Source organism: Pseudoliparis swirei, chromosome 19, assembly GCF_029220125.1.
Source record: "Pseudoliparis swirei isolate HS2019 ecotype Mariana Trench chromosome 19, NWPU_hadal_v1, whole genome shotgun sequence".
Taxonomy (NCBI): Eukaryota; Metazoa; Chordata; class Actinopteri; order Perciformes; family Liparidae; genus Pseudoliparis; species Pseudoliparis swirei.
Window position 1 is genome coordinate 166345 of NC_079406.1, and position 24963 is coordinate 191307.

At 46.4% G+C, this 24963-nt stretch overlaps 1 protein-coding gene across 1 annotated transcript in view; it reads right to left on the reverse strand.

The window, feature by feature from the left end:
• Positions 1-24783, reverse strand: part of LOC130209268 (polypeptide N-acetylgalactosaminyltransferase 10-like) — a 44393-nt gene extending 19610 nt beyond the window's left edge. Inside the window, exons 1-4 of the mRNA XM_056438826.1 lie at positions 24544-24783; positions 14973-15075; positions 12197-12335; positions 11769-11935 (exon numbers count right to left, since the gene is read on the reverse strand). Of these exons, the coding sequence (XP_056294801.1) occupies positions 11769-11935; positions 12197-12335; positions 14973-15075; positions 24544-24690 (556 nt within the window). The 5' untranslated portion in view covers positions 24691-24783. The remainder of the gene's footprint in view (positions 1-11768; positions 11936-12196; positions 12336-14972; positions 15076-24543) is intronic.
• Positions 24784-24963: the final 180 nt, after the last annotated feature.

The window sequence follows — 24963 nt, forward strand, 5'->3', positions numbered from 1 at the left end:
GACAATGAGAGACAATGACAGACAATGACAGAGAGACAATGACAGAGAGACAATGACTGAGACAATGACTGAGACAATGACAGACAATGACAGAGAGACAATGACTGAGACAATGACAGAGAGACAATGACAGAGAGACAATGACAGAGACAATGACAGAGAGACAATGACTGAGACAATGACAGAGAGACAATGACTGAGACAATGACAGAGAGACAATGACTGAGACAATGACAGAGACAATGACAGAGACAATGACTGAGAGACAATGACTGAGAGACAATGACAGAGACAATGACAGAGACAATGACAGAGAGACAATGACAGAGAGACAATGACTGAGACAATGACAGAGAGACAATGACTGAGACAATGACAGAGAGACAATGACTGAGACAATGACAGAGAGACAATGACAGAGACAATGACTGAGACAATGACTGAGAGACAATGACAGAGACAATGACTGAGAGACAATGACTGAGAGACAATGACAGAGACAATGACAGAGACAATGACAGAGACAATGACTGAGACAATGACTGAGACAATGACTGAGACAATGACTGAGACAATGACTGAGACAATGACAGAGACAATGACAGAGACAATGACTGAGAGACAATGACAGAGAGACAATGACAGACAATGACAGAGAGACAATGACTGAGAGACAATGACTGAGAGAGAATGACAGAGAGACAATGACAGAGACAATGACAGAGACAATGACAGAGAGACAATGACTGAGACAATGACTGAGACAATGACTGAGAGACAATGACAGAGAGACAATGACAGAGAGACAATGACAGAGAGACAATGACAGAGAGACAATGACAGAGACAATGACTGAGACAATGACAGAGAGACAATGACTGAGACAATGACAGAGAGACAATGACTGAGACAATTACAGAGACAATGACTGAGACAATGACTGAGACAATGACAGAGAGACAATGACTGAGACAATGACAGAGAGACAATGACTGAGAGACAATGACAGAGAGACAATGACAGAGAGACAATGACAGAGACAATGACTGAGACAATGACTGAGACAATGACTGAGACAATGACTGAGAGACAATGACTGAGACAATTACAGAGAGACAATGACTGAGACAATGACTGAGAGACAATGACAGAGACAATGACAGAGAGACAATGACTGAGAGACAATGACTGAGACAATTACAGAGAGACAATGACAGAGAGACAATGACAGAGAGACAATGACAGAGAGACAATGACAGAGACAATGACAGAGAGACAATGACTGAGACAATGACAAAGAGACAATGACAGAGAGACAATGACTGAGAGACAATGATGGAGACAATGACAGAGAGACAATGAGAGACAATGACAGAGAGACAATGACAGAGACAATGACAGAGAGACAATGACAGAGACAATGACAGAGAGACAATGACAGAGAGACAATGACAGAGAGACAATGACTGAGACAATGACAGAGAGACAATGACTGAGACAATGACAGAGAGACAATGACAAAGAGACAATGACAGAGAGACAATGACTGAGAGACAATGATGGAGACAATGACGGAGACAATGACGGAGACAATGACTGAGAGACAATGACAGAGAGACAATGACAGAGAGACAATGACAGAGAGACAATGACAGAGAGACAATGACAGAGACAATGACTGAGAGACAATGACAGAGACAATGACTGAGACAATGACAGAGAGACAATGACTGAGACAATGACTGAGAGACAATGACATAGAGACAATGACAGAGACAATGACTGAGAGACAATGACAGAGAGACAATGACAGACAATGACAGAGACAATGACTGAGAGACAATGACAGAGACAATGACTGAGAGACAATGACAGAGACAATGACAGAGAGACAATGACAGACAATGACAGAGACAATGACTGAGAGACAATGACAGAGAGACAATGACAGACAATGACAGAGAGACAATGACAGAGAGACAATGACTGAGACAATGACTGAGGGACAATGACTGAGACAATGACTGAGACAATGACTGAGACAATGACTGAGACAATGACTGAGACAATGACAGAGAGACAATGACTGAGACAATTACAGAGACAATGACTGAGACAATGACTGAGACAATGACAGAGAGACAATGACAGAGAGACAATGACAGAGACAATGACAGAGACAATGACTGAGAGACAATGACTGAGAGACAATGACAGAGACAATGACAGAGACAATGACAGAGACAATGACAGAGAGACAATGACAGAGACAATGACAGAGAGACAATGACAGAGACAATGACAGAGACAATGACTGAGACAATGACAGAGACAATGACAGAGAGACAATGACAGAGACAATGACAGAGAGACAATGACAGAGAGACAATGACAGAGACAATGACAGAGAGACAATGACAGAGACAATGACAGAGAGACAATGACAGAGAGACAATGACAGAGAGACAATGACAGAGAGACAATGACTGAGACAATGACAGAGACAATGACAGAGAGACAATGACAGAGACAATGACTGAGACAATGACAGAGAGACAATGACAGAGACAATGACAGAGAGACAATGACAGAGACAATGACAGAGACAATGACAGAGACAATGACAGAGACAATGACAGAGAGACAATGACAGAGACAATGACAGAGACAATGACAGAGACAATGACTGAGACAATGACAGAAGACAATGACAGACAATGACAAGACAATGACAGAGACAATGACAGAGACAATGACAGAGACAATGACAGACAATGACAGAGAGACAATGACAGACAATGACAGAGACAATGACAGAGACAATGACAGAGACAATGACAGAGACAATGACAGAGACAATGACAGAGACAATGACAGAGACAATGACAGAGAGACAATGACAGAGAGACAATGACAGAAGACAATGAGAGACAATGACAGAGACAATGACAGAGACAATGACAGAGACAATGACAGAGACAATGACAGAGACAATGACAGAGACAATGACAGAGACAATGACAGACAATGACTGAGAGACAATGACAGACAATGACTGAGACAATGACTGAGACAATGACTGAGGGACAATGACTGAGACAATGACTGAGACAATGACTGAGGGACAATGACTGAGACAATGACTGAGACAATGACTGAGACAATGACAGAGACAATGACTGAGACAATGACTGAGGGACAATGACTGAGACAATGACTGAGACAATGACAGAGACAATGACTGAGACAATGACAGAGAGACAATGACTGAGAGACAAGAGACAATGACAGAGACAATGACAGAGAGACAATGACAGAGACAATGACAGAGAGACAATGACAGAGAGACAATGACAGAGACAATGACTGAGACAATGACAGAGAGACAATGACAGAGACAATGACAGACAATGACAGAGACAATGACAGAGACAATGACAGAGACAATGACTGAGAGACAATGACTGAGAGACAATGACAGAGAGACAATGACAGACAATGACAGAGACAATGACAGACAATGACAGAGACAATGACTGAGAGACAATGACAGAGAGACAATGACAGACAATGACAGAGAGACAATGACAGAGACAATGACATAGACAATGACAGAGACAATGACAGAGAGACAATGACAGAGACAATGATAGAGACAATGACAGAGAGACAATGACAGAGAGACAATGATAGAGACAATGACAGAGACAATGACAGAGACAATGATAGAGAGACAATGACTGAGAGACAATAGAGAGACAATGACAGAGACAATGATAGAGAGACAATGACAGAGAGACAATGAGAGACAATGACTGAGACAATGACTGAGACAATGACAGAGAGACAATGACAGAGACAATGACAGAGACAATGACAGAGACAATGACTGAGACAATGACTGAGAGACAATGACAGAGACAATGACAGAGACAATGACAGAGAGACAATGACAGACAATGACAGAGACAATGACAGAGACAATGACTGAGAGACAATGACAGAGACAATGACTGAGACAATGACTGAGAGACAATGACTGAGACAATTACAGAGAGACAATGACTGAGACAATGACAGACAATGACAGAGAGACAATGACTGAGACAATGACAGAGAGACAATGACAGAGAGACAATGACAGAGACAATGACAGAGAGACAATGACAGAGACAATGACAGAGACAATGACAGAGAGACAATGACTGAGACAATGACTGAGGGACAATGACTGAGACAATGACAGAGAGACAATGACAGAGACAATGACAGAGACAATGACAGAGAGACAATGACAGAGAGACAATGACAGAGAGACAATGACAGAGACAATGACTGAGACAATGACAGAGAGACAATGACTGAGACAATGACAGAGAGACAATGACTGAGACAATGACAGAGACAATGACTGAGACAATGACAGAGAGACAATGACTGAGACAATGACAGAGAGACAATGACTGAGAGACAATGACTGAGACAATGACAGAGAGACAATGACAGAGACAATGACTGAGACAATGACTGAGACAATGACAGAGACAATGACTGAGACAATGACTGAGACAATGACAGAGAGACAATGACAGAGACAATGACTGAGACAATGACTGAGACAATGACAGAGACAATGACTGAGAGACAATGACTGAGAGACAATGACTGAGACAATGACAGAGACAATGACAGAGACAATGACAGAGACAATGACAGAGAGACAATGACAGAGACAATGACAGAGAGACAATGACAGAGACAATGACAGAGACAATGACAGAGACAATGACAGAGAGACAATGACAGAGACAATGACAGAGAGACAATGACAGAGAGACAATGACAGAGACAATGACAGAGACAATGACAGAGACAATGACAGAGAGACAATGACAGAGAGACAATGACAGAGAGACAATGACAGAGACAATGACAGAGAGACAATGACAGAGAGACAATGACAGAGAGACAATGACAGAGACAATGACAGAGAGACAATGACAAAGAGACAATGACAGAGACAATGACAGAGACAATGACTGAGACAATGACAGAGACAATGACAGAGACAATGACAGAGACAATGACAGAGACAATGACAGAGAGACAATGACAGAGAGACAATGACAGAGACAATGACAGAGACAATGACAGAGACAATGACTGAGACAATGACAAAGAGACAATGACAGAGACAATGACAGAGACAATGACTGAGAGACAATGACAGAGAGACAATGACAGAGACAATGACAGAGACAATGACAGAGACAATGACAGAGACAATGACAGAGACAATGACAGAGAGACAATGACTGAGAGACAATGACAGAGACAATGACTGAGAGACAATGACAGACAATGACAGAGACAATGACAGAGACAATGACAGAGACAATGACAGAGACAATGACTGAGAGACAATGAGAGACAATGACAGACAATGACAGAGAGACAATGACAGAGAGACAATGACTGAGACAATGACTGAGACAATGACAGAGACAATGACTGAGACAATGACAGAGAGACAATGACTGAGACAATTACAGAGACAATTACAGAGACAATGACTGAGACAATGACTGAGACAATGACAGAGACAATGACATAGACAATGACAGAGACAATGACTGAGACAATGACAGAGAGACAATGACAGAGACAATGACAGAGACAATGACTGAGAGACAATGACAGAGACAATGACAGAGAGACAATGACAGAGACAATGACAGAGACAATGACAGAGACAATGACAGAGACAATGACAGAGACAATGACAGAGAGACAATGACAGAGAGACAATGACAGAGACAATGACAGAGACAATGACAGAGACAATGACAGAGACAATGACAGAGACAATGACAGAGAGACAATGACAGAGAGACAATGACTGAGAGACAATGACAGAGAGACAATGACAGAGACAATGACAGAGAGACAATGACAGAGAGACAATGACAGAGACAATGACAGAGACAATGACAGAGAGACAATGACAGAGACAATGACAGAGAGACAATGACAGAGAGACAATGACAGAGACAATGACAGAGAGACAATGACAGAGAGACAATGACAGAGAGACAATGACAGAGAGACAATGACAGAGACAATGACAGAGAGACAATGACAGAGACAATGACAGAGACAATGACAGAGAGACAATGACAGAGACAATGACAGAGACAATGACAGAGAGACAATGACAGAGACAATGACAGAGAGACAATGACTGAGAGACAATGACAGAGACAATGACAGAGACAATGACAGAGACAATGACTGAGACAATGACAGAGACAATGACAGAGACAATGACAGAGACAATGACAGAGAGACAATGACAGAGAGACAATGACAGAGACAATGACAGAGACAATGACAGAGACAATGACAGAGACAATGACAGAGACAATGACAGAGAGACAATGACAGAGACAATGACAGAGAGACAATGACATAGACAATGACAGAGACAATGACAGAGAGACAATGACAGAGACAATGACATAGACAATGACAGAGAGACAATGACATAGAGACAATGACAGAGACAATGACAGAGACAATGACTGAGAGACAATGACAGAGAGACAATGACAGAGACAATGACAGAGACAATGACAGAGAGACAATGACAGAGAGACAATGACAGAGAGACAATGACTGAGAGACAATGACAGAGAGACAATGACAGAGAGACAATGACTGAGAGACAATGACAGAGAGACAATGACATAGAGACAATGACAGAGACAATGACAGAGACAATGACAGAGACAATGACAGAGAGACAATGACAGAGACAATGACTGAGAGACAATGACTGAGAGACAATGACTGAGAGACAATGACTGAGAGACAATGACTGAGAGACAATGACATAGAGACAATGACAGAGAGACAATGACTGAGAGACAATGACTGAGAGACAATGACTGAGAGACAATGACTGAGAGACAATGACATAGAGACAATGACAGAGAGACAATGACAGAGAGACAATGACAGAGACAATGACAGAGAGACAATGACTGAGACAATGACAGAGAGACAATGACAAAGAGACAATGACAGAGAGACAATGACTGAGAGACAATGATGGAGACAATGACAGAGAGACAATGACAGAGAGACAATGACAGAGACAATGACAGAGAGACAATGACAGAGACAATGACAGAGAGACAATGACAGAGAGACAATGACAGAGAGACAATGACTGAGACAATGACAGAGAGACAATGACTGAGACAATGACAGAGAGACAATGACAAAGAGACAATGACAGAGACAATGACAGAGACAATGACAGAGACAATGACAGAGAGACAATGATGGAGACAATGACGGAGACAATGATGGAGACAATGACAGAGACAATGACTGAGAGACAATGACTGAGAGACAATGACAGAGAGACAATGACAGAGAGACAATGACAGAGACAATGACTGAGAGACAATGACAGAGACAATGACTGAGACAATGACTGAGAGACAATGACATAGAGACAATGACAGAGACAATGACTGAGAGACAATGACAGAGAGACAATGACAGACAATGACAGAGACAATGACTGAGAGACAATGACTGAGAGACAATGACAGAGACAATGACTGAGAGACAATGACTGAGAGACAATGACAGAGAGACAATGACAGACAATGACAGAGACAATGACAGAGAGACAATGACAGACAATGACAGAGACAATGACTGAGAGACAATGACAGAGAGACAATGACAGACAATGACAGAGAGACAATGACAGAGAGACAATGACTGAGACAATGACTGAGACAATGACTGAGACAATGACTGAGACAATGACTGAGACAATGACTGAGACAATGACAGAGAGACAATGACTGAGACAATTACAGAGAGACAATTACAGAGACAATGACTGAGACAATGACAGAGAGACAATGACAGAGAGACAATGACAGAGAGACAATGACAGAGACAATGACAGAGACAATGACAGAGAGACAATGACAGAGAGACAATGACAGAGACAATGACAGAGAGACAATGACAGAGACAATGACAGAGACAATGACAGAGACAATGACAGAGAGACAATGACAGAGAGACAATGACTGAGACAATGACAGAGAGACAATGACAGAGACAATGACAGAGAGACAATGACAGAGACAATGACAGAGACAATGACAGAGACAATGACAGAGAGACAATGACAGAGAGACAATGACATAGAGACAATGACAGAGAGACAATGACAGAGAGACAATGACAGAGAGACAATGACATAGAGACAATGACAGAGAGACAATGACAGAGACAATGACAGAGAGACAATGACAGAGAGACAATGACAGAGACAATGACTGAGACAATGACAGAGACAATGACAGAGAGACAATGACAGAGAGACAATGACAGAGAGACAATGACAGAGAGACAATGACTGAGAGACAATGACTGAGAGACAATGACAGAGACAATGACAGAGAGACAATGACATAGAGACAATGACAGAGACAATGACAGAGACAATGACAGAGACAATGACAGAGAGACAATGACAGAGACAATGACAAAGAGACAATGACTGAGAGACAATGACAGAGACAATGACTGAGAGACAATGACTGAGAGACAATGACAGAGAGACAATGACTGAGAGACAATGACTGAGAGACAATGACAGAGAGACAATGACTGAGAGACAATGACTGAGAGACAATGACATAGAGACAATGACAGAAAGACAATGACTGAGAGACAATGACTGAGAGACAATGACAGAGAGACAATGACAGAGAGACAATGACAGAGACAATGACAGAGACAATGACAGAGACAATGACAGAGACAATGACAGAGACAATGACTGAGAGACAATGACTGAGAGACAATGACTGAGAGACAATGACAGAGAGACAATGACAGAGACAATGACAGAGACAATGACAGAGACAATGACAGAGAGACAATGACAGAGAGACAATGACTGAGAGACAATGACTGAGACAATGACTGAGACAATGACTGAGACAATGACAGAGAGACAATGACAGAGAGACAATGACAGAGAGACAATGACTGAGAGACAATGACAGAGACAATGACAGAGAGACAATGACAGAGAGACAATGACAGAGAGACAATGACATAGAGACAATGACAGAGAGACAATGACATAGAGACAATGACTGAGACAATGACAGAGAGACAATGACAGAGACAATGACAGAGAGACAATGACTGAGAGACAATGACATAGAGACAATGACAGAGACAATGACAGAGAGACAATGACAGAGAGACAATGACAGAGACAATGACAGAGACAATGACAGAGACAATGACAGAGACAATGACAGAGACAATGACAGAGACAATGACAGAGACAATGACAGAGACAATGACAGAGACAATGACTGAGAGACAATGACTGAGAGACAATGACAGAGAGACAATGACAGAGAGACAATGACAGAGAGACAATGACAGAGACAATGACAGAGAGACAATGACAGAGAGACAATGACAGAGACAATGACAGAGACAATGACTGAGACAATGACTGAGACAATGACTGAGACAATGACAGAGACAATGACAGAGAGACAATGACAGAGACAATGACAGAGACAATGACAGAGACAATGACAGAGAGACAATGACTGAGAGACAATGACTGAGACAATGACTGAGACAATGACTGAGACAATGACAGAGAGACAATGACAGAGAGACAATGACAGAGACAATGACAGAGAGACAATGACAGAGACAATGACAGAGAGACAATGACAGAGACAATGACAGAGACAATGACAGAGAGACAATGACAGAGAGACAATGACAGAGAGACAATGACAGAGAGACAATGACAGAGAGACAATGACAGAGACAATGACAGAGAGACAATGACAGAGACAATGACAGAGACAATGACATAGACAATGACAGAGACAATGACAGAGAGACAATGACAGAGAGACAATGACAGAGACAATGACAGAGAGACAATGACAGAGAGACAATGACTGAGAGACAATGACTGAGAGACAATGACAGAGACAATGACAGAGACAATGACAGAGAGACAATGACAGAGAGACAATGACAGAGACAATGACAGAGACAATGACAGAGAGACAATGACAGAGAGACAATGACTGAGAGACAATGACTGAGAGACAATGACAGAGAGACAATGACTGAGAGACAATGACAGAGACAATGACAGAGACAATGACAGAGAGACAATGACAGAGAGACAATGACAGAGAAAATGACAGAGACAATGACAGAGAGACAATGACAGAGAGACAATGACTGAGAGACAATGACTGAGAGACAATGACAGAGACAATGACAGAGACAATGACATAGAGACAATGACAGAGACAATGACAGAGACAATGACAGAGACAATGACAGAGAGACAATGACAGAGACAATGACAAAGAGACAATGACTGAGAGACAATGACAGAGAGACAATGACAGAGACAATGACTGAGAGACAATGACAGAGAGACAGTGACTGAGACAATGACAGAGAGACAATGACAAAGAGACAATGACTGAGAGACAATGACAGAGAGACAATGACATAGAGACAATGACATAGAGACAATGACAGAGACAATGACTGAGAGACAATGACAGAGAGACAATGACAGAGACAATGACAGAGAGACAATGACAGAGAGACAATGACAGAGAGACAATGACAGAGACAATGACTGAGACAATGACAGAGACAATGACAGAGACAATGACAGAGACAATGACAGAGAGACAATGACTGAGAGACAATGACAGAGACAATGACTGAGAGACAATGACTGAGAGACAATGACAGAGACAATGACAGAGAGACAATGACAAAGAGACAATGACTGAGAGACAATGACAGAGAGACAATGACAGAGACAATGACTGAGACAATGACAGAGAGACAATGACAGAGACAATGACAGAGACAATGACAGAGACAATGACAGAGAGACAATGACAGAGAGACAATGACTGAGAGACAATGACAGAGACAATGACTGAGAGACAATGACAGAGAGACAATGACAGAGAGACAATGACAGAGAGACAATGACTGAGAGACAATGACAGAGACAATGACAGAGACAATGACAGAGACAATGACAGAGACAATGACAGAGAGACAATGACTGAGACAATGACTGAGACAATGACAGAGAGACAATGACAGAGACAATGACAGAGACAATGACAGAGAGACAATGACAAAGAGACAATGACTGAGAGACAATGACAGAGACAATGACTGAGAGACAATGACAGAGACAATGACTGAGAGACAATGACAGAGACAATGACTGAGAGACAATGACAGAGACAATGACAGAGAGACAATGACAGAGACAATGACAGAGAGACAATGACAAAGAGACAATGACTGAGAGACAATGACAGAGACAATGACAGAGACAATGACAGAGAGACAATGACTGAGACAATGACTGAGAGACAATGACAGAGACAATGACAGAGACAATGACAGAGAGACAATGACTGAGACAATGACTGAGACAATGACAGAGAGACAATGACAGAGAGACAATGACAGAGAGACAATGACTGAGACAATGACAGAGAGACAATGACAGAGAGACAATGACTGAGACACAATGACTGAGAGACAATGACTGAGACAATGACCAAAGCGCCCCTCTGTCCAACAGCATCACGTGGCGGCGGCGCGCTCCGACATGTGTGTGTGTGTGTGTGTACCCTTGTCACTGAAGTCGTCCACCAGCAGCACCTCGTGGAGCAGCTGTGGTGGCGAGCGGTTCACCACGCTGTGCACGGTCCTCAGCAGCGACGACCAGCCCTCGTTGTGGAACGGGATGATGACGCTGGTGTTGGGCAGCGAGTCAGAGTACAGCTTCAGCTTACAGCTGCACACACACACACACACGGTTTAAAGTGTCAAGACTCGGCCAGCAGCTTCTTGACGATTGGTCAAACTCGTGTTCCGCTTCATGAGTGGACCGAGTGGACCGCCTCGGATCAGGACCGCCTCGGGGCTTTGGGCCTCTCGGTTTTCCTCTTTCCCGCATTACAAAGAGCATCGTGAACACGAGGAACAGGCAGAGATGACACAGGGGGCACGCCGTGTGTGTGTGTGTGTGGCTCTAAACACACCCCCTCCCACTCACTTGGCGTGGCGGATGTCGGGGACGGAGCGGTTCAGGGAGATCCGGTCGCTGACGTAGATGTTGAAGCCGTTCTCCCGGTAGGCCTGGTCCACCCGGTCGGCCTCAGTCAGCGGGAACGGCTTCCCCTGCTCCCCGTTACCTGAACGCAACACAGAGGTAGTGACTCCCCGTTACCTGAACGCAACACAGAGGTAGTGACTCCCCGTTACCTGAACGCAACACAGAGGTAGTGACTCCCCGTTACCTGAACGCAACACAGAGGTAGTGACTCCCCGTTACCTGAACGCAACACAGAGGTAGTGACTCCCCGTTACCTGAACGCAACACAGAGGTAGTGACTCCCCGTTACCTGAACGCAACACAGAGGTAGTGACTCCCCGTTACCTGAACGCAACACAGAGATAGTGACACATGAGCAGGAGCAGGAGGAGGAGGAGCAGGAGGAGGAGGAGGAGCAGGAGGAGGAGGAGCAGCAGCAGGAGCAGCAGCAGGAGGAGCAGCAGGAGGAGGAGGAGCAGGAGGAGCAGCAGGAGGAGGAGGAGCAGGAGGAGCAGCAGCAGGAGGAGCAGGAGCAGCAGGAGGAGCAGGAGCAGGAGCAGCAGGAGGAGGAGCAGCAGGAGGAGGAGGAGCAGGAGGAGGAGCAGAAGCAGGAGGAGGAGCAGGAGGATCAGCAGGAGGAGGAGGAGCAGGAGGAGCAGGAGGATCAGCAGACTCAAACAGTCATCCTGTGACCTCGTGCTCCAGGTCATCGTTGGGAATGACCTGAGAGACGAGAGCGTCCAGAGGGTCATCAAACTGCATCGAGCTGAGATCTACACGCCACTGTAGAGCAGCAGAGCTGTAGAGGTGTAGAGATGTAGAGCAGCAGAGCTGTAGAGATGTAGAGATGTAGACCTGTAGACAGGGTTTTTCCTGCATAGAGAAAATGTGGGCGCGCGCCTAAGCCGTTTTCCCGAACGCCTATGACAAATCCCGAGTGCCTAAGGCAAAAAAAAGTCTGCGATGGAAAAAAACAAAACTGTGTTCATCACGTGCACGTCAGCGAATATGTTCTCAATAGGGATGCACCGATCTGATCGGCGCCGATCCATATCGGCCAATATGCCCATTCTCGGTTTTTATCGGCGTTCTCAAAACGGCCGATCAGATGACGTCACATCTACGAGAACTATCAGAGACGTTTCAATCGCCGCGCACCGGAGACGATGCGCCCGGCGAGGGCCGCAGAGTGAGAGGTCAGAGGTCAGAGGGGATCCTCACCACCGAGCGGCGTCCCCGTCCCCAGAGTTGAATCTCTGGGTCGACTCAGCCGACTCTCACATGTCTGCCCCTAGAGATGCTCACGCTAAACACATTCTATCAGGAGCAAAGAGGGTTTGATCAAGTTAGCGGAAGGATTTAAGTGACAACATCCGGTTTTGCAAATTTAGCGGAAAGAACCACGTGAAACAACATCAGTTTTTCTAAATAAGATGTCGACAAATCATACACAAGTAAACAATGAACTGATTTTGTATCTTTATAGATCGTTTGAGATTTAGCTTAAATTATGCTAACATTAAAACATTTTTACTGTACCAAGGAAGAGTTTATAAAAATATAGGTCAGACTTTAAAAAAAAGTCCTGTAAATGGATTTCCCCAAAAGTTGCAGGAAATGAATAATGCAGATGTGTTCCATACATATCTGAAATCCCCTACACTGGCAATCAATCAATTGTATTGTATCAATTAGGACATTTTTCAAAGTAAAAGTCCTAAATGTTTAAAGAAATCGGTAATTACCTTCGCATTGAAAATGCCGGAAGGTTATGTTTTGATCGCCGTGTATTTATTTATTTATTTATTTATTTGTATGCGTGTTATTCGCAAATCTCAAAAAGTATTGAACCGAATCGCATGAAATTTGGTGGGATGATTGTTTATTATCCGGGGACCAGTTGATTAGATTTTGGGATCGATCGGGTCAAAGGTCATGAACAGGTCAAAATCTTTCGCAGAACTCAAAAAGTATTGAACCGAATCGCATGAAATTTGGTGGGATGATTGGTTATTATCCGGGGACCATTTGATTAGATTTTGGGATCAATCGGGTCAAAGGTCAAGGTCAAGGTCAAACTCTTTTTTTACCATAGCACGATACATTTTTGTCCAATTGGCATGCAACTAATGCCAACATGTTCATAATTCAATGCCCAATCTTGTGATATGCGAAGGTATGCGCTCTACCGAGTGCCCATTCTAGTTTCTTTCATGTTTGAGTTGCTTTATATATGTATTTCCTCATAGTCCTAGGCAATAATGCTACACAATAAATAGAATGCTTCAATCGACACCGTGATCGGTGTTATCGGATCGGCAGATACTGATTTCAGTGATCGGCACCCAAAAACCTGATCGGTGCGTCTCTAGTTTTCAATAGTATGTTTCAAGTAGGCTACAGCCGAACCCTCGTTCTGTTTTGATCAATAGTAATCGAGTTGATAAGCGTGTCTTCTTGTCTGATCAATATGCAACTGTGAGGTGCGCGAATAGATAGAGACACAGACCGTGCCAACATTTTTTTTTGGGGAGCACCGAAGACCCATTTTGACCCAGGAAAAACCCTGGTAGAGATGTAGAGATGTAGAGCAGCGACCCAGGAAGAGGAGGCCAGACTGAGGAGCTCGGGGTGTCATGGTGGACGTGCCACGCAGAGCTCCTCCATGTGTGACCCATTAGAGGTGAGGAGGAGGCGGGGCTACGAGGGGGCGGGGCTACGAGGGGGTTGGACCTACCGGATCGGGCGCGGTCTCTCCCGATGGCCTCGTGGTCATGCCAGTCCTTCCTCCGGGCGCCGTGGCGTCCCGGCTGAGCGGCCTCCCCCAGCCGGCTCACCGCCTGTGGAACACAGAGGGTTAACAAGGGCCACAGGGTCAAGCAGGGGGTCAACAAGGCTGCCAGAAGGGTTAACCCTGACCTACTGACCCTGACCTACTAACCCTAACCTACTATCCCTGACCTACTGACCCTGACCTACTGACCCTAACCTACTGACCCTGACCTACTAACCCTAACCTACTGACCCTGACCTACTAACCCTAACTTACTGACCCTGACCTACTAACCCTAACCTACTAACCCTGACCTACTGACCCTGACCTACTGACCCTGACCTACTAACCCTAACCTACTGACCCTGACCTACTAACCCTAACCTACTGACCCTGACCTACTGACCCTGACCTACTGGATCCAACCTGATCCCAACAATAAGCTCCGGGACCCTGAGACCACCTCACAGAGGAGGAAGTGGACCCTGAGATTTAAAAAATAATATTTTGGGAAATGATGAAATATTAAAGCTGCAAGCAGCGTCGAACGGGTCCTCGCTCACCCGCGCCGGTCGGGGGAGCCGGCGGGACGAGGACCCGGACACGCCGGTCGGACTCGACTCGGGCCGCGACTTGTAACGAGAGCGACAAGTTTGGGGCGGATTCGACAAAGTCCAGTTCAGCCACTAGGTGGCGCTTTAACTACGTGAACATATTCATGCGTCACGTGTCCCTACGTGAAGTATAGACCACGTCATGTAAATTCAATGTAAAAAAAAAAAGTGATGAAAAAAAGCTGTCTTGTCTTGGAATCGAACACACATCTCCGGGTGTCCAGACCAACACTTATCATGGTGAACTATGAGCCAGCTGGATTACAGGCAGCCGTAGGAGCTCACATTATTTTGGGCAGAAAAATGTGGGGCGGACTGAAGGAAGTCCAGTTGAGCCACTAGGTGGCGCTTTGAGTCTGTGAACATATCCATGCATCATATGTCTCTAAGTGAAGTGTAGAAAAAACCCAGATAACATTATTTTTGCCTTAGCCTGGAATCAAAAACAGGTCTCTGTGTCACTAGGCAAGCACCTATTGCTCTGTACCACTGATTAGATGTAATTGCATCAGCTGTAGGGGGTAAGATTATCGTGAAAGTGAATAAATTATGGTTATTTTACTTTTCAATAGGTGATCAATAGGTGTTCCTGGAAGAAATGTGCTTGTTTCTTCGTGTGAATGTGTTCAGGCCTTGACTGGCATCACACATGATTTTTTGGGGAAGTATTGGATGAGTTTAAGCAATAGTTTTTAACATAAAGAAATCACAGAAAGTACACAATTATTGGCAGTAAAAAAACGTCAATTTCCTACCGACGAAAAGTCCGTTTTTTTTCACAGTGTTCATTGTTCAAGTCTTGAGATTCTATAAAACTTATTTTGAGCCGATTCTGTTGGCGTTTTGTGGTAGAAATCCTTCTCAGTGTAAAAGTTGGAAATGGCCAAATCAAGCAAAAAACGCCCAAAACGGCCAACTTTGGTGAATTATTGTAGCGCCCCCTACGGTTCAAATTGCACGAAATTTGCTGTGAATGTTTCAGGCTCCATTCTGCATATATCCTGAAAGTCTGTTTTTTCCCCAATAGTGTTGAAGTTATGAGCATTACAAAACAGGACACGCCCCTAAAATGTTCGTTGGGCCATAGATCCTTACCACAATGATATATTTGAAAAAAGATGATAGATCTTCCATGATATAGCTTCCATAATCATGATCGCCAATAGGTTTGGTATGAATTGGACCCCGCATGTCGGAGCAAACACCTCTGATGTGTTTTTCACAAAATAAGATATGGCCGAAAATTTAAGTAGGCGGAGCTTAGGGTCCTGAGAGGCTTTTTTGTAGAGCAGGTCCAAGTGGACTTGGGAAAAAATAAAGCTAATCATTTGAACATACTGGGTGAGGGGCGTCGCCGGTCAAACTTCCAGGTGTCGCTAGAGAGCAATTTTTGAAAGCCGAATTTCGAGGTCGGTGTCATCCGTCTATTTTCACCAAGCCTGACAAGCTTGCCAAATTTGGTGAGTTTTGGGATATGATACATACCCCCAATATGCCCCCAATGTTCAAAAATAAAAATCCAGAAGAAGAATAATAATACCCCTAACAATTTTAATAGGGTCCTCTCGGACAGACTTCGTCTGTCGCTCGGACCCTAATTAAACCACAGAAATCTAAAAATCCAGAAGAAACTGAAGAGTCCAGAAGCTTCTGAAGGCCGCTCCTCAAACTCAGAGAACACCTTGAAGAACACGCAACAGGTCCTCCTCTCCTCAGCTCCTCAGCTCTTCCTCTCCTCAGCTCCTCCTCTCCTCAGCTCTGCCTCCAGTGACTTCCAGTGGCCCCCAGTGACTTCCAGTGGCCTCCAGTGGCCCCCGGTGACTTCCAGTGGCCTTCAGTGACCTTCAGTGGCCCCCAGTGACCTTCAGTGGCCCCCAGTGGCCTCCAGTGACCTTCAGTGGCCCCAGTGACTTCCAGTGGCTTCCAGTGACTTCCAGTGGCCTCCAGTGACCTTCAGTGGCCCCCAGTGGCCTCCAGTGACCTTCAGTGGCCCCCAGTGACCTTCAGTGGCCCCCAGTGACTTCCAGTGGCCTCCAGTGACCTTCAGTGGCCCCCAGTGACTTCCAGTGGCCCCCAGTGACTTTCAGTGGCCTCCAGTGACCTCCAGTGACTCAGGAGTCACAGGATCACAGCACACCTGCTCCGCCTGATTGAGGCAATGAGTGGACCACTTGAACACAACCGGCAGCGCGGTCTGAGATGTTATGAATCAGAGGCTGAACAACAAACGACAGCGGCTGCGTCGGAGGACTCTTTGTGACGTGACGAAGACGAGGCGGAGAGTTGGTGTCCATTATCAGGATTTATCGGACAATAAGGAAGGCCATTCATTCCTGATGACACTAGGAGCAAGGCATTAAAGGCTTAAAGCAGCGCCACTTAAAGGAAGAAACAACATGTGCATTTCAATCAGGCAGCCACCTCTTGCATTCTCTCTCCTGGCCACCAGGGGGCGACTCCTCCGGGTTATAGTCTTTATAAATGACTGTACTTCTCTCTTGATGCATTACGTCAGGAAACATTGGAAACATGAGTTAATGGTCTAAATAATATCGTTACAAGTCGTCTTTCATTTCCACAATCATGCAACGGAAAAGTCCCCGACTCCAGGAAATAGGACAGCCCCAACATAGACACACAACACACACACACACACACAGTGTGCTGACTGCGTTGGCTTGAATGTGTGTCCCAGCCTGAGTTTGACCTCTCAACATGACTCTGACCTCTGGAGCTTCTTCTTGAACAGGTTTCCTCTCGCAGCCAAACAGACGCCTGCTCTTCCATCTCCTGCCTCACACATTAACATGGATTGCTCCCTTCCTCCTCCCTCCTCCCTCCTCCCTTCCTCCTCCCTCCTCCCTTCCTCCTTCTTCCTCCTCCTCCCTTCTTCCTCCCTTCCTCCTTCCCCCTCCCTTCTCCCTCCCTTCTCCCTCCCTTCTTCCTCCTCCCTCCTCTGTGCCCGGCCTCTCTTCCCTCTCTCCGTCACGGATGCCCTCAGCGTGTCGTACAACGACCTGACAAGCACAACAGTCCATCTGTGCACATTTATCCTGAAGAAGAGGCGAGTCGCCTCATTTCCTCCCGATTGCGTTTCCGACCACGTCTCCGTGACGACGCTCCTCCGGGCTTTTCTCTCGCCGCTCAACGCGACCTTGAGGAACGGCACGAGGAGAGGAACACTTCACGGCTAATGTGTGCACATGTTCAGTTCAGTGGAAGCAGAGCTGGAGGGGGTTCTCCAGGACGGGGGGGGGGACTTCACCTGCACTAATGACCCACAATGCAACGGCCACAGCGACCAGGGCGGTGTGTGCTCAGGGCGGCAGATGGAGCGATGAGTCAGAGCAAACAGAGATACACGGATCCATTCACCAGCATCACGTCGGTTATGGGACTTGTTTTGAAAAGAATATTCTGCTCTAGAAACGAATGGAGAGAATTGAAGAGAACGCTCACCCCACCGTGCTGCGACGCCCCGCCGGCCACCGGCTACCGGCTGCTCGTTAGCGCCGAGAGCCACAAGCTAACGGAACCTCACAAATTACGCAACTCTCGAGTCAGCGTGGCCTCAGATTAAGGCCTGGATTACAATCCCTCAGCACTGAGGAAACAGCCATCGCTCCGCCCAGTGAAGCTAAATCCCCACGAGAGATTACTCTCCTCGCCGCGCCGCCCGGGAGAATCATCGAGCAGACGGCGCCGCGGAGCAGACGCTCTACGACAAACATCACGAGAGAGGAGCACAAAGACGAGAGCTCAGCTCAAGATCGCGTCTTTGTTGCCCACGGCGATGGAGCTGATCCCGGTAACACTGAGGATTACATCATCACTCTGTAGATCCACCACCACACTGAGGATTACATCATCACTCTGTAGATCCACCACCACACTGAGGATTACATCATCACTCTATAGATCCACCACCACACTGAGGATTACATCATCACTCTGTAGATCCACCACCACACTGAGGATTACATCATCACTCTGTAGATCCACCACCACACTGAGGATTACATCATCACTCTGTAGATCCACCACCACACTGAGGATTACATCATCACTCTGTAGATCCACCACCACACTGAGGATTACATCATCACTCTGTAGATCCACCACCACACTGAGGATTACATCATCACTCTGTAGATCCACCACCACTGAGGATTACATCATCACTCTGTAGATCCATCATCACACTGAGGATTACATCATCACTCTGTAGATCCATCATCACACTGAGGATTACATCATCACTCTGTAGATCCACCACCACACTGAGGATTACATCATCACTCTGTAGATCCACCACCACTGAGGATTACATCATCACTCTGTAGATCCATCATCACACTGAGGATTACATTATCACTCTATAGATCCACCACCACACTGAGGATTACATCATCACTCTGTAGATCCACCACCACACTGAGGATTACATCATCACTCTGTAGATCCACCACCACACTGAGGATTACATCATCACTCTGTAGATCCACCACCACACTGAGGATTACAGCATCACTCTGTAGATCCACCACCACACTGAGGATTACATCATCACTCTGGAGATCCACCACCACACTGAGGATTACATCATCACTCTGTAGATCCACCACCACACTGAAGATTACATCATCACTCTGTAGATCCACCACCACACTGAGGATTACATCATCACTCTGGAGATCCACCACCACACTGAGGATTACATCATCACTCTGTAGATCCACCACCACACTGAGGATTACATCATCACTCTGTAGATCCATCATCACACTGAGGATTACATCATCACTCTGTAGATCCATCATCACACTGAGGATTACATCATCACTCTGTAGATCCATCATCACACTGAGGATTACATCATCACTCTATAGATCCACCACCACTGAGGATTACATCATCACTCTGTAGATCCACCACCACACTGAGGATTACATCATCACTCTATAGATCCACCACCACTGAGGATTACATCATCACTCTGTAGATCCACCACCACACTGAGGATTACATCATCACTCTGTAGATCCACCACCACACTGAGGATTAAATCATCACTCTGTAGATCCACCACCACTGAGGATTACATCATCACTCTGTAGATCCACCACCACACTGAGGATTACATCATCACTCTGTAGATCCACCACCACACTGAGGATTAAATCATCACTCTGTAGATCCACCACCACTGAGGATTACATCATCACTCTGTAGATCCACCACCACTGAGGATTACATCATCACTCTGTAGATCCACCACCACACTGAGGATTACATCATCACTCTATAGATCCACCACCACACTGAGGATTACATCATCACTCTGTAGATCCACCACCACTGAGGATTACATCATCACTCTGTAGATCCATCATCACACTGAGGATTACATCATCACTCTGTAGATCCATCATCACACTGAGGATTACATCATCACTCTGTAGATCCACCACCACACTGAGGAATACATCATCACTCTGTAGATCCACCACCACACTGAGGATTAAATCATCACTCTGTAGATCCACCACCACTGAGGATTACATCATCACTCTGTAGATCCATCATCACACTGAGGATTACATCATCACTCTGTAGATCCATCATCACACTGAGGATTACATCATCACTCTGTAGATCCACCACCACACTGAGGAATACATCATCACTCTGTAGATCCACCACCACACTGAGGATTACATCATCACTCTGTAGATCCACCACCACTGAGGATTACATCATCACTCTGTAGATCCATCATCACACTGAGGATTACATTATCACTCTATAGATCCACCACCACACTGAGGATTACATCATCACTCTGTAGATCCACCACCACACTGAGGATTACATCATCACTCTGTAGATCCACCACCACACTGAGGATTACATCATCACTCTGTAGATCCACCACCACTGAGGATTACATCATCACTCTGTAGATCCACCACCACACTGAGGATTACATCATCACTCTGTAGATCCATCATCACACCACGCTCATGGGCGCACAGCCATGAACTCGGAACAAAGAACTCGGGCAAAAGAAAGTGTAGTTGGCGCTGCCGAGTCGTTACGACACGTCCTGTCGACATCTGGATAGAACATGGGGGGGGGGACCTGGATGGAGGGATTACATCTTAAGAACAGCCTCTCTGATCTGGCTGCCTGACCTCATTTTCATGTTGCTGTGGGTTTAATCTGCCCAACAGCAGATTACGTCCAGCCAGAGAGCCGCTGGGGGCCGCTGGGGTTGATGGGGGGCCGCTTCCTCTTCCTCTGGTCCTCACGTGTTCCTCTGACCTGATGACATCATCACTCTGTCAGGACCTCCATCCAGAGACACGAGGGCTCTCGGGACCAGCTGATCAGGGGTACGTTGGTGCGCCTCTAAAACCGACGGCCCGGCATAAACGTCTAGCAGCATCCCATCCTGGACATGACGCCGGTCCGACCTGACCCCAGGTCAGTGCGGCCGCAGCTCGGCCGTGGAGAGTGGACTCATGGGAGCAGAGGGGAGGCTCCAGGCCACGTGGCTGTGATCACAGGCCGGGCTGCACCTGTCCTTCTCTGGCTCCTCCGCTGATCTGGGGCCGCCGACCCCCACAGGCATACTGAGCAGCTCCCGCACGCGCTCAGTCTGCAGCGGGGGGCCGGGGCCTTGTGAGAGGAACCTGGGAGGAAGTGGGCCTGAGAACAGACGAGTCGTTGTCGCTCGCTCTCCCACGAGTCACTGACCTCACGGCCTCTCATAGGCCTGAGGCTGCGTCTACACCCTGGAGCGGCTGGGCCACAGAGAACACAGGGAAAGAGGCTCTTATTTGTATATCTATATGTATACATATACAAATATATATGTATTACTTTCATCTTCGCCCTCCGATGTTCTACATAGATGTCCTTGTGTACTTTGAGCTCTGCTCATTAATAAAACCAGACCGACCTTCTACTGGCTCTAAAAGCACTGTGTGTGTGTGTGTGTGTGTGTGTGTGTGTGTGTGTCCGGTCTACATGAGCCTGTGTGAGTCTCAGACAACGTTCCTTTCAAACAGACGTCATCTCAGCTGATTGACCAACAAACTGAACCTCTAGATCAAAGAGGGCGTGTCCATGGCGCCCAGTCGGCTCTGCTGAACGGCGTGTTCCATGTCTCCAGTCTTCACAACGCCTTACTCGCCCGACTATTGGTGGATTATTCCCGTCATTCGTACCAGAAAGGGGACGTGGCTTATCTCTGGTTTAACAGTTATCATGTCCTTCATCCACCATGAAGAACTAACCACTAGATCGGTTCTACTTGTTGTAGCACAACGTTAATATGATGTAAACATGACCTCACCGTGGCTCAAAGCTGTCTCTACACGCTGCAAGGAGCAGCTCACCGCTGATTGGCTCCCACCACTCACCGTCTGTAAACACAACCATCAACGTCTGTAATCACAACCATCACCGTCTGTAAACACAACCATCAGCGTCTGTAAACACAACCATCAACGTCTGTAATCACAATCATCAGCATCTGTAAACACAACCATCAACGTCTGTAATCGCAACCATCAACGTCTGTAATCACAATCATCAGTGTCTGTAAACACAACCATCAACGTCTGTAATCGCAATCATCAGCGTCTGTAAACACAACCATCAATGTCTGTAAACGCAACCTTCAACGTCTGTAATCGCAACCATCAACGTCTGTAATCACAATCATCAGCGTCTGTAATCACAATCATCAACGTCTGTAATCTCAACCATCAACGTCTGTAAACACAACCATCACCATCTCTAATCACAACCATCAACGTCTGTAATCACAATCATCAGCGTCTGTAAACACAACCATCAACGTCTGTAATCACAACCATCAACGTCTGTAAACACAACCATCAACGTCTGTAATCACAATCATCAGCGTCTGTAAACACAATCGTCAGCGTCTGTAATCACAACCATCAACGTCTGTAATCACAACCATCAGTGTCTGTAATCACAACCATCAGTGTCTGTAATCACAACCTTCAACGTCTGTAATCACAACCTTCAACGTCTGTAATCACAACCATCAGTGTCTGTAATCACAACCAACACCGTCTGTAATCACAACCATCAGCGTCTGTAATCACAACCTTCACCGTCTGTAATCACAACCATCAACGTCTGTAATCTCCTCCCCTTTCTGCCGGTGTCTCTCCTCTGAGAATGTAAACAAGTGCAACTTCATCACCTCACGCAAAGCAAAGGAGACAGGAGACAGGAGACAGGAGACAGGAACCATCTCCTTTCTGTTGGCACCACACCAGGAACAATAAACACGTCAATACATAACCAGCCACCTTTACAGAGGAATCCCGACGACCTTTGAACGCAGCACCACCTGCTCCATGAACGCAGCACCGTCTGGTCCTTGAACGCAGCACCGCCTGCTACATGAACGCAGCACCGCCTGGTCCTTGAACGCAGCACCGCCTGCTCCATGAACGCAGCACCGTCTGGTCCTTGAACGCAGCACCGCCTGCTCCATGAACGCAGCACCGTCTGGTCCTTGAACGCAGCACCGCCTGCTCCATGAACGCAGCACCGCTCTAGAGACAACTTCCTGGAGTCGGTGTTGTAACTTTGCTCCGGCTTCGCTACGTGGCACCCCGTCTCGTCTCCTTTGCTCTCGTCTCCTTTGCTCTCGTCTCCTTTGCTCTCGTCTCCTTTGCTCTCGTCTCCTCGCTCCTCGCCCTGTTCTGGGCTCCATTGTGTGACCACAGTGCGGGAATGTCGACGCAGCTTTTTAAATGCTAACCCGCAGCGACTAACCCGCAGCGACTAACCACCCCCCCAGACCCGGGCCACCGGACCCGGAACACCAGACCAGGGCCACCGGACCTGGAACACCACACCGAGCTCCGTACCTGTACCGCGGCGGCCGGACCGTCCGCCGGCCCGCTGTCGGCCCCCCGGTCCCGGTACAGGGACCACAGCCCCACGTTGGGCAGGAAGAGCAGAGCCGCGACGAGCAGCCCGCAGACCTGCAGCAGCCGCTTCTGCTTCCGCCGCATGGCTGCCGGGTGAAGCGACTAGCGAGGACCCTGAACGCACCACGGCTTCTTTCCTGAGCGGAGAGACAACTTTGACTTGGAGGAGGAGGAGGAGGAGGAGGAGGAGGAGGAGGAGGAGGAGGAGGAGCGCTCCACCGGCTGCGGGCTCCGCCGCTAGAGGGAGCGACGCTCCTCCTCTTCTCCCTCCTCCTCTTTCTCCCTCCTCCTCTTCCTCCTCGTTGTTCACGTTGTAAAACACTCCTCTTGTAACGTCTCTCTAACTCTAATCCAGAG